Source organism: Ictidomys tridecemlineatus, chromosome 12 (assembly GCF_052094955.1).
Source record: "Ictidomys tridecemlineatus isolate mIctTri1 chromosome 12, mIctTri1.hap1, whole genome shotgun sequence".
Lineage (NCBI taxonomy): Eukaryota > Metazoa > Chordata > Mammalia > Rodentia > Sciuridae > Ictidomys > Ictidomys tridecemlineatus.
The window spans coordinates 49877413-49889713 of record NC_135488.1 but is presented as its reverse complement, the minus strand read 5'-3'; the positions used below and the strand labels follow the sequence as shown (position 1 = coordinate 49889713).

Here is a 12301-nt window from a genome sequence, read left to right as displayed (position 1 = left end):
TTGAGGCTTAATTGTCACTAAATTATAAAATAATTATCCCCTAATGAAATAATAGTAATAATGTTCAATGGTTGCTAATATCCCAAAAAAAGAAAATCAAGAATAAATGTGCTTCCTGATAGAAGTTCACACCACTTATGAAGTGTTTGTGCCAAAAACTGAAACCTATATATGATCAAACCTCTAGATCTCTAATACTCTTTTACAAGAATAAAAGAACATGTTTAAAATCACCACCAGGATGTCATTGGAAAAATCCAAACTCTGGGAAACTTAACAGGTCCAAAAACCCTGGTTGCTTCAATAAATACTTGGCTAGGGGTGGTAAAGAAGCAGAGGGGGAACCTACCAATTAAGAGATTTAAGAGACACATCACTATTATAAGGTATGGAACTTATTTGAAACCTGAATCAAACTAACCATTAAACACAGATATAATTTATATTTACTATAAAAACATATATGTATATACTCATATACATATACACTAATTGGAGAAATTCAAATAATAACTATATATTTGTTATTGGGAATGATTAATGTTTTGCTATAATAGTGCTTATGCTTTTGTTCTTGCTATAATAGTGCTTATTATAATAGTGCTTATAATAGTTCTTACGTTACTATAACAGTGCTTATGCTTTTAGGAGTTACATACTGAAATATTTGAAAAACATGTATATGTTATCTAGTATTTGTTTCAAAATAATCTGAAGAACACAAGGAATGTGTGGGGAAAGGATGGGGACAAAAGGAACTTCAACTTTATCTATGTTTCGATTTTTCCATTAAAAGAAAAAAAACAAGGCTGGACTTGTGGCTCAGTGGTAGCTCACTTGTCTAGTGTATGTGAGGCACTAGGTTCAATCCTCAGCACTACATATAAATAATGAATAAAATACATGTCCATAAACATCTAAAAAATATTTAAAGGAAAAAAACATGATAAAACATTAATAGTAAGTCTGGATTTTGGTCAGTGCATTCTTAAAATTTATCACTACATTGTTCAAGTTAAAAGTTACTTTATTTGAACTAATGCATGTCCAGGTCTTCAGAGTAAGGAGTGATGGAAACAGGAAGTTCATATCTTTTTTAAAAAATATATATTTATTCTTTTTAGTTGTAGTTGGACATAATACCTTTATTTATTTATTATTATGTGATGCTGAGGATCGAAGCCAGGGCCTCACATATGCTAGGCAAGCGGTCTACCGCTGAGTTACAACCCCAGTCCCAGTTCATATCTTAATACAAGTCAGTGGAGGCCTGAGTTAATCTTGGGTGCAAAAGATGTTCATTCACCGAGGTACAGCCCTCACCCCACTAAAAGCTAGTCCAGCTAAGACCACTGACAGCATCTGATCCTGTATGGAGGCAGCAAGCTTTCCTTTAACCTGGCTTCATAGTTCTAAAACCCATTTAACCCTTCCTGCCAGGTTCTCAAATATTGCATACAAAGCACCAATGACCCCTGAGAAAAGACAACCTTTATTTTTACAACTGTTCCATACACACACTCAGCTACTCATAAGCTCCTTCTAGTCATCCTATTTCTTTCCTAGCTCCTATAAGAAAACTGTGGTAAATTCCTTTTAACCACCATCCACTGATGGAATAGCAGTATAGTTGCTTTAATGACCCTTGTTTTGCAGCCACTGGCACAGAACCTGATAGCCACCTTCTAGGACATATGACATGTGGTCAACATACCAATCCCAATCACCACTGTTGGAGACAGTTGTATATAACTACTAAATCATCTCTGTATTGTACAATGAGCTCCTTAGAAAGGAATGGTGAGATGTGGAGATTAAGAATTATTGTAAGTCAGCTAAATTCATTTCTGGACAAGAGCAAACTGATTCAGCTTAAATTAGATTCAATGGCTGTAGGAATTTGGTTATGTCCCCAAGTACTTCCTCATACCTAGAGGAGGCCTCATACAGTAGAGGCACTGATTATCTGAGGGGGATGTGTGCATGGAAGTGTGGAAAAGGTAAGGGGAGGTTGTAAAGGGATGCTTAGAACCTTGGACTAAATTTCTGTGTCCCATGAAATCAATAAGTATATATTAAGACTATCTAGGCTTGCTTTCCCTCAAACTGGGGCTTGTGGCATGGGAGGTCTATCACAGACACCTCAAGGCCACCCTGAAGGAGATGGCACACAAAAGTAAGGAGAGGGAGATATAGGCATTATCTACTGGGGGCATCAGGGCTTTCCCCAAAGTTCACACAAATGGGGGCTGCTGTGAAAGCAGTGTTATAAGTAGCAATCCCATTCCAAGGGCAAGACCCTATTCTCAACCTTATCCTGGTCCCCTCACAGAGACCTACAATGGAAAAGTTGCAGAAGTGCTGTTTTATATTGTATGTGTAAGAGCTGAAAATAGAAAATACCTGTAACTATGCTGATTAATCTCAGGAGCCCAAGTGCCTACCACTACAGAATAGAACAAAGAATGCGTGGATGGATGGATGGACAGGCAGATGGGCTGGATGCCCAACCCACAACTACATCCTCCTTTGTGCCACTGAAAACTCAGTCTTGAATCCTAGTCCACTGCCCTAGGTTAAGACTGCAGAAAACTTAAAACATAGCTCATAAAGTTATAAAGTCTAAGCTGTAGAGGTCATAAAGGACCATTATTCTAAACTCTTTTCATGTGTGTGCATGTGTGTAACTAGGCCTTGAATTCAGGACCTAGAGCATGCTCTATAAGCATTCTACTACTGAGCTATACTCCCAACCCACCTCACCACTTCTTCATTTTTGGAGATAGGATTTGGCTAAGTTGCCCAGACTGACCTCAAATTTGTAATCCTCTTGCCTTAACCTCCTGAATAGCTGGTATTATAAGTGTGTGCTACTATAGTTGGCTTCAAATCTTCATTTTATGGCACATAAACCTGAAGCTTACAGAGGACTATTTGCCTACAGGTTAGAGGCAGTCTGGAACCCAGCTGTTTCAACTTTCATTATCTTGTCTCTTTATATCTGGAAGTTATTCTTTAAATAACAATTCTTCCTCCCATCCCATCCCCTATATCTTTAATTAGGCCATTCAACCAACTTTGTGGTGACTATCCTTTTACCCTCCAATCGGTCCAAAGACTACTGGATTGCTAAGGGATCAGCTTTGCTCTGCCAACTGAATGAGTGAACAAATACCACATTAGTCCAGAGGTCTTCCCTGATGGAGGGGAAAGTTTGACCAATTTACATTGGAGCAAAATGATGTTACTTCTGATTTGACTTAAGGTAGTAAGTAAGTATGGCTGTTTCTCTTATGACTTAAAATAAAGTGTTCTGAGTTCTTTCTGTTAGTAATCCGGGCTTTGATGTGAAGATGGTGGGTTCTGCACCCACTTATTAAACCTGTTCCTTCATCCATGTGAGAGTCAGGCCTCTTCCCATCAGTAACCTGAGGGACCCACTGGAAGAGTCAGGACTTATCCCCTCACCTACACTGGCTCCCTTCCTCATCCCACTCATATGAAAGGTCAATGTATACTTTAGTCACATAGCCCTGGGTGCTTCTGTTTCTAGACTAATTAAGGCTCTCAGAACCCAGCACCTGGGGAGGGAATACAGTTGTTGCAACAACTGGTAAAGAAAATGAGCAGGAAGATAAGATCTTGGCCATGGTGCCAGTTACCACATTCTATGAGGTTATATTACAAACCTTGGTAGGGCCTTCATTTTCATAAAAGTGCAGGTTGCTCCTGCCCAAGTACAGAGGAATTTTCCTCCTTTATTTTAATATAAACCTGGGTGAAAACTAACCAAGTCCCCACCAGGTATGTTTGAGCCCATCACCTCAAAAGCAGAGGCCCAGTGAATAAGTGGAGGAGCCCATTTTGAGAAACATTTTATGCCATCCCTTCCAACAAGGACTATTGCTTCCTTGGCCATAACATAACCCAAGAAATTGGGGAAACCACATATATGAGCCTCTGGAAAAAGCCACACCACCCCCTTACAAAATGTGGGAGGAACAGGATCAACTACAGTGATCCTACTATCCCATTTTATCTCTGCCCCCTACCTTTATCTCGACTTCTGACAAAAGAAACTCAAGGACTTGAGTGGGACCAATAAGAAGTAGTTGTGTTAGCTCCAAATCTGGTTTAGGGTAAGTTTGATTGTCTGGGCTTGTAGCTTTGACTTCCTTTTCTATCCTGAGGTTTTCTTGTGAGCTCATTCTCAATCAACTTGACTCAAGTTGCAAAAAAGCAATGGAATACCATTTCTATCAGAGTTCAATGCACTACTCAATGCAAAGACTACTCTTGCGTATTTCAAGCAGAAATAGGAGCCAACAAAGGCACTTCTACAGCTACAGAAGTCAGAGGGTCAATATCAGGCACCATGGATGCTATAATCCAAAGTCAGAAAGTACAGGAAAGTATCAACCTCATAGGTGCTCCACACCCATGAAGTGACCAGAGTATGAAGCAGAGCCTGGCCACTGCACAAACTTATGTCTGATGGAGACTGCATGACTGCTGCCACCAATGAAGAAAAAGACACTCTGCCCACTCCTGCCTTCCAAACCTTACTCCTTGAGTCTCATTAGAATCTAAATCTAGCAGCAAGGAAATCTGGGAGTTTTTAGCCCTCCTACCTCCTATAGTACACAGGACACAAAATGAAACAAAGGATCCTAATTGCCATTGCACTACTTTTGTTAAGGCCACAAAAATGATTGAGAATGAGCTCACAAGAAAGCCTCAGGAAAGGAAGGGAAGACAAAGCCACAAGCCCAGGCAATCAAGCTTACTCTAAACCAGATTTAGAGCAAACACAACTACTTCTTATTGGTCCCACTCAAGTCTTAAGCAGACCTACTTGGAGTTTTGTTAGCTACTCAGAGGCCTAGGAGGACCAGAAGGGAACCTTGCCACAGGGAGGAGATCCTGGTCTGAAATTTGGGGATTAGAAGAAGACAGATGAGCTGGGTAATGTTCCTATGTCAGACACAATTAGGGCAGTTCTGCAATTACTTCTAGAGCTCCCCCATAAGATTTTATTTGTAAAAGGCATTGTCAGTAAACATGTAAATAATAAATAACAAGACAGGAGTGGGTAGTTTAAAAACCACTTCTTTCACAACACCCCTGAAAAGCCTGCCCATCCCCCCAGTCTCCAGCATGTCAGAAAGTCACACTAATATATGTAAAGAAGTACCTATAAGAGCACAAGGAGTACCCTACTCACCAGACCTTGAACCGAGACATACATGGCCTACTGACTGCCCTGCATCCAAAATCTGGGGCAAATTGGAAGGACAGCAGAAGGAGGGAGAGACAGGTCAAGATCTGCAGCTGAATAGTGCAAAGCCCAGGAAGAAAGCTATGATAGTTTTCAGAGGGTGTAAACGAAAGTTATTTGCCTCTTAGATTCACATCATAAAAAAGTCTACACAAAAACAGTATTTAGTTATTTCATACCATTCATTTACAATTTATTTTCATACAACTCATTATGTTACAAAACTGTACATCCCCTCCCAACACTGTTGGATAACCCAGGTCATTTGTTAGGAGGAGAAGAATCACCACTGGGCTTCTTCTTCAGATGTCTTCTCTCCTGGGTTGGGCTTATCAAGACCAGACCAAAGTGTGGAGTGCGGGAATGGCAATCCTTCAAGTAAGGTCTTGGCCTGGCTCCTCCAGTTGCTACAAGAGGGATGTCTCTGTTGGGAAAGCAACCACCAGTCCCAAGAACGCAGAAGTCCAGAGAGACAGTCAGGTGGTACTGGCCACCATCTGGCTGTGGTGGGAATGTCTGTGGTGAGGGAACCACAATTCAGCAGAGATATGCCTGTCCAGGACAGGGACCTGGAGTTGTGGGGCCATAGCACTAGGAATTCAAGAGCGGGGCACAGCAAAAGCCTACTATATACTCCAATTCCTCCAAACATCCCCTGGGTTTTTCATTTCCCCCCTTTAAAGGCAGGAATAGATATTAATATGTGGATAGGCTGCCTATATCTTTGGCCCTATTTTGTGACTTTGGCCACTACTCCCAGAAAACCAAATGACAGAGGACTTAGTCTTGCCAATTACCCCCACACTACATACACACCATTTGATTCTTGATTCAAGGATTATTTTAGGTAGGCTCCTCCTGGTCACGCTCCCCACTCATACACACAGTACACACACACCCACAGCACCTACACTTTCTTTGCAGATCATTTACTCAAAATCTAGCTTCATGGCATACTGTGAGCTCCTTGAAGGCAGAGATCAATGTCTATATGGTTCACCCCACAGACATAGCACCACTACAACAGCAGACTTAGGAGGAACTCAATGAGCTTGGGTTTATTTTAACTGGATTGTGGATCCCAGCCTTTCTATCAGCTTTATGTCCTGCAGAACCACACTTTTCTATCCAACTCTGATCCACCCATTAGCCCTCAGAGGGCACCTTGTTTAACCACTCTCAGAAAACAAGCCCATTCCTACAGAGTCGATTCTAGCTCTGCAAAACTACAAAATTCTCCCAGATCTGCTAGGAGAAAGGGCTGGAAAATTAAATTCTTCACAACCTTCATTCTACTTTAAAAAAGACCTACCTTTACCCTCACATTTGTTGTTGTTCTTTTTGTTTTTTAAGATGTTGATGGACCTTTATTTTATTTATTTATGTATATGTGGCGCTAAAAATTGAACCCAGTGCCTCGCACATACTAGGCAAGCACTCTACCACTGAGCCATAACCCCAGCCCCCACATTTGTTCTCTCACAAGCATAAACATGTGGCCCTTGCCCTGGCTTGAAGCAGCAACAGCAACCTTAGATCTGGATTCACATCACAGCACAGGACAGAAGAGAAATGACTGGGAAAGGCTGCTCCCTGATTGGGCAATTCCCAGCCCTCCCAGTTTAACAGTCACCTAGGTCTGCTCACCACCCATATTTCAGGGGAAGGAGAGATGCCAGCATGGCTCTGCCCATCTGTCTCACCTCTCTTCCAGGAAGACCCACAGGTTGTTGAACCACTGCTTCAGCATCAGGCACCTCCACTTCTTCCTGAACTTTTGTCCCGACTAGCCAAGTTGGTTGGCACTCCCAGGCAAGGGCTCATGGGGCAGCACGTCGCAGACAGGGCTTCCAGTGCCAGTGCTGCCAAGACTGGCACTTCCGAGGCAAAGATGTCCAATGGAGCCAGTGTGAGATGGGCTCTTACTCCTCTCTGTAAACTAGGGTGGAAGGGGAGGGCTGCATAGCATGGTCCTTCCTGCTCCTGTGGCTTAGGACCTCATGATCCTGCCAAGGACACCTGGTTCACAAAGCCACCATAAAATTGGTTATTTTGACACCTTTTTTTTCCCTCCACATATCCTCACCCTGTTCTCTTAAAATCTCCTGTCCTTTGGGAGAAAACCCAAAGATTTTTTTAACTGTATATAATTACTGCACTTTCCCAACCATGAATACGTGAGTACTATCTAGAAAGTCAATGAAGATTATAGCATTTAAAGATAAACTGTTTAAGTGCCATTTGCTCTAAAAAAAAAAAAGTGACCCTTAACCCTCTTGTATTCTTTTGAGAAGTTATATTAGAATAGAAATAGGTTCTTTGTCCCTTGGTGGCCACCCGATCCCCATGTGAAGTGCTGGCTCATAGGGCTGGCCTCTAACACTTCTCACCAGGTCTGCCTTTAAACCATCTCTCCCAAAGGTAACATATATTTTTACAACTTATGGGAAACTCAGACTTGCTTCTAGTTTTCCCCTTAAAGGTAATTACAGTCCCCAAACACCACTTTCAGTGAAAAAAATTAAGCCATCAGAAGGGCCAAGTTTCTTCCTACAGGAGGACTTTTATCAAGGATTTAGTTGGGGGATAAAGAGTGCCATAAGAGAAGAATTCTACTCATTATCTCCTGATATAGGCCATGAGGGATTTTATGCTCCCATCTATCTGCCTAAGAAGGGGAGCAGGGGGACTTTCCTTCCCCAGTGATGTGAGTGCAGACAACCAGCATATAAGAAATCATTTACTCTGCTCTTGATTCAACCTTGATGAAATGTCTACCTGCCAGAAGCTGGCCTCAACTCTAACAGCCTGACAGAACCTCACAGATCAGTTACTATTAACCATAATGTATGAAAAAGGGAAGAGGTATAAGAGAAGTAAACAAGGGAAAGACATATACAAAGTTAAAAAAAAAAAAGTAATTCCTCAAGTGGAAGAGAAAGAAAACAAAAGGGCACTACTCTTACTCTGATTCTGAAGACCCCATAAACATAAAGTCACAGCTAGAAGGTTTCTAGAGGACAGGAACTATTATAGTTATTATTCTCCTTAGCACAATACCTGGCACACACTGCGACACCATTTAGATGAATCCTTCATTGCAGCAACAAATAAACTGGGCCTGCAGAAGGAGGGTGCCCTACCCAAGGCTCTCCAAGATTTGGAGAATTTAAAGAATGTGGTATCTAGAAAAAAGCCCAGGCTTGGAGCTTTGGTTGAGATTATTAACCTTTCTGAGTTTCTGACACTTAGGTAAAGTTAACATCTCACCTGTGAGGATCAGACAACCTATGCAGTATGTTTCAATCAGTGCTAAGCACACAGTTTTTCTACTCTGGCCCTTAACCCTTCCCCATTGGCCCCTTCTCTCTGATGCTCCTTTGGAGATCTTATCCTCCACCTTTGCCTCAAAGAACCACAATTAGCAAGTTGATCACTAGATCTCTCATATACTGCCACTGGCTAAATGAGTGCCCATGGGTTATCACAACAATAATAATATTTACAAATCAACCAACTCTAGTTGAGACCTACTTTATGCCAAGTGCCAGGATAGAGACTTTTGGGAACTTAGTTTTGAGAAAAAATAGATACTTATCCTGAAGGCTCTAGAAGAAAAAGAGAGCTCTTACTCAAAGCTATACAGAAGCACAAACCAAATAACTTGGGATCATGAAGAGGGTGACCCCAGGCTGTAGGAGTAGAGGATGTGGTGTATACACTGAAGTCACAGATTCCAATAGCAAGAACTGGGATTGAGGATAGTGAATGAATCCCTAGCAGAGGAAAATACATGAAAAATGGTGAAAAGGCTGGAAGATGGGAGAAAGGGCAAAAAGAGAGGGTTTTGGAGGTGAAGGGGTCTGACTTCTATCCTGGCTCTGACTAGCTGTGTGACCTTTCACAGTGTTTTCATCATTAAATAGAAATTTCCACCTAGCAGCTGCTTTTGAGAAGAGTCTACAAGAACCTGACTACCACCTGATAATCCATCAATAAATGTTCTTTTTCTCTACTGAAAAATGTGAGCATCTCAGCTTGATGAGAGAACAGATTCCTCTCTGTGCATCACCATCTCCTGGACAGCTTTTTTAAATAGTTTCCTTCTGTGAAGTGTCTGTTCAGTTCCTTTGCCCATTTATTGGTTCGGTTATTTGTGGGGTTGTTTGTTTATTTTGGTGTTAAGTTTTTTAGTTCTTTATCCCTGAAACTAATGCTCTCTGTGAGGAGCAGGTGGCAAAGATTTTCTCCTATTGTGTAGGCTCTTCACACTTTTGTTTGTTCCTCTGCTGTGAAGCAGCTTTTAGTTTGATGCCATCCCATTTATTGCCCATTTATTGATTCTTGATTTTACTTCTTGCACTTTAGGAGTCTTATTAAGGAAATCAGTTCCTGAAATGATAGGTTAGAGTGTTGGGCCTTCATTTTCTTCTTGTATGTACAGGTTTCTGGTCTAATACCTAGGTCCTTGATCCACTTTGAGCAGAGTTTTGTGCAGGGTGAAAACAGGAGCTAAATTTCATTCTACTGCAACAGACACTTCACAGAAGAAGAAATATAATTAGTCAACAAATATATGAAAACTACATTGAGATTCTTTCTTGCTTCAGTCAGAATGGCAATCATCAAGAATACAAGTAACAATAAATGTTGGTGAGATGTGCGGGAAAAGGTACATCATACATTGTTGGTGGGACTGCAAATTGGTGCAGTCACTCTGGAAAGCAGTATGTAGATTCCTCAGAAAACTTGGAATGGAACCACCATTTGACCCAGCTATCCCACTCCTTGGGAGTATATCCAAAACATTTAAAAATCAGCATTCTACAGTGACAGGACCATATCAATGTTTATAGAAGCTCAATTCATAATAGCTAAACTATGAAACCAATAAGTTCCCTTCAATAAGTGATTGGATAAAGAAAATGTTATTCACATACACAAACACACACACACACACACACACACACACACACACACACACACTGGAGTATTACTTAGCCATAAAGAATATTGACCTTATTATATTTGTTAGCAAGTAGATGGATCTAGAGACTATCATGCTAACTGAAATAAGCCAATCCCCAAAAAACCAAAGGTTGAATGCTTTCTTTGATATGTGGAAGATAACACAAAATATGGGTGGGTGAGGGGAAGAATAGAAGTGCAGTAGATTAGACAATGGGGAATTGAAAGAAGGAAGGGGGGATAGGAAAAGGAAAGACAGTGGAATGGATCTTACATAATTTTCCCACGTACATATATAAAAACAACACAGTGAATCCCACCATCACACCATCATGTACATCCATAAAGATGGAATCCTAACTTGAATAAAATACATTCCATGATTATATAATTATATAAAAATATATTCTGCTGTCAAATATAACTAAAATAGCTGGGTCAAATGGTAGTTCCACTCCAAGTTTTCTAAGGAATCTACATACTGTTTTCCAGAGTGACTGCACCAAAACAGAATCAATAAATAAATACTGTTTCCTCACCTTCCTTTCACCAGGGGCTGATATCAGGATTAGAGGCAGAATTAGACAACTAACAAGACACAGAACACACACACACACATACATACACACCATGTACACCACATATGTGCACTCCACACATACTATCCATCACACAACAGACCACACATGCACACCACACACACACTCCCTGAGCAAGTCCTCTCTGGTACCCTGAAGGGATAGCTGTCAAGCCCCAGCTCAGTCAGCACCCCAACCTTCCTGGAAGACAATCCAATAGATGGAGACCCACAGTCTCCCTGCCTCAAGCAGAGAACCACTCAGGGCAGGGCTTTCCCTCCAGATCTGAGAAAAGAACAGGCAGGAGAGTGGCTGGGCAGGCAGTAGAGCTGACTCAGGGAGGGATGGCACTTTAATCAGGGAAAGCAGCATTAGCAAAGGCAGTAACATAGCAGGAATAGAAGATTTTCTGATGCAAGTGGTAATGCTAGAAAAGAGATCTGAATGCCAAGACACTGGACTTTTAAAGAGAACAAGTAATCTTGGAAGGTTCTGAGTAGAGGATACTTGAAAGATTAGTCCCACAGAATGGTAAAGAATGAATCAGAAAGAGAAACGCCTGGAATGGGCCATGGCCATGGTAAAGGAGAACAACAAATCCCAAGGAGGTTTTTCTGGAAGAAGCCAAGTGCCTTGTAGAAAATGGGAAATGGAAAGAGCATTAATCCCTGAGGCCTCCAGGACCCTGGGCAACCTTCCCTCCACGTTCCCTTCCCCCTAAATGCTGCTAAGAAAGAGTTCACAGCACCCTCAGCAGTCCCAAGTACCCACCCAGTCACCCATGTCTGATACAACCCCAGCCATCTAATGTCCATCAGTGTCCATCTAATGACCATTCTCCTGGGCCCCAAAGAAATGACCATGCTGTGGTCCTCTGGAGCCACTGAAGATAACAGCCACCCTGGCGCCCAGGCAGCCAATCCCCTTGCTGCTATCTACCCAGATACAACCAATTGTTGATGGGACATCTAGCCAGGGCATGTTCTCATGGCCTTTGCAACGCAACACATCCAGCACTGTGTTGTTGCTCATAAAACAGCCTACAGTGAGCAAAATGAGCAGGGCCACCCAATATACTCCCCAGCCACACACCCAAGAACAAAGAAATCATCCTGCCTATCCCTTTCCCAACTGTGCATCACAGTACAGTTTCAGAGAGGTTCTAAAATTGGGCCTCATGACAGCCCTGCAAGGCAGGCAGGGCATGATAAGTGTGTTTCAGAGATGAAGACACTGGAGATCAGAGCAATGTAAGATCAGAGCTGCATAGGGGGGAAGGCAATGTGGCGGGAAGGTTGCCCAGGGTCCTAGAGGCCTCAGAAATGCTCTTTCCATTTCCCACTTTCACTGGAGATGAGGACACTGAAAATGAGAGCAACGGGAGAGTTTGCCGGGAGTTACTGAATCAGTAAGCACTCATTCAGTCCCACAGCTAAGGATAGAAAGAACCTGAACATCAAACTCCCAATGTAGTAAG

The 12301-nt window shown here is 41.9% G+C and overlaps 2 protein-coding genes across 2 annotated transcripts in view; one reads left to right on the top strand and one right to left on the bottom strand.

The window, feature by feature from the left end:
• The window catches only part of Dnah6 (dynein axonemal heavy chain 6), a 263669-nt gene extending 260335 nt beyond the window's left edge, over positions 1-3334 (top strand). The window contains exon 78 of the mRNA XM_005335870.5: positions 3064-3334. Within this exon, the coding sequence (XP_005335927.2) occupies positions 3064-3167 (104 nt within the window). The 3' untranslated portion in view covers positions 3168-3334. The remainder of the gene's footprint in view (positions 1-3063) is intronic.
• A 2107-nt stretch (positions 3335-5441) lies between these two features.
• The window catches only part of LOC101956690 (metalloprotease TIKI1), a 39142-nt gene continuing 32282 nt past the window's right edge, over positions 5442-12301 (bottom strand). Inside the window, 1 exon segment of the mRNA XM_078027898.1 lies at positions 5442-7297. The gene's annotated coding sequence lies outside the window, so the exon portion shown is untranslated.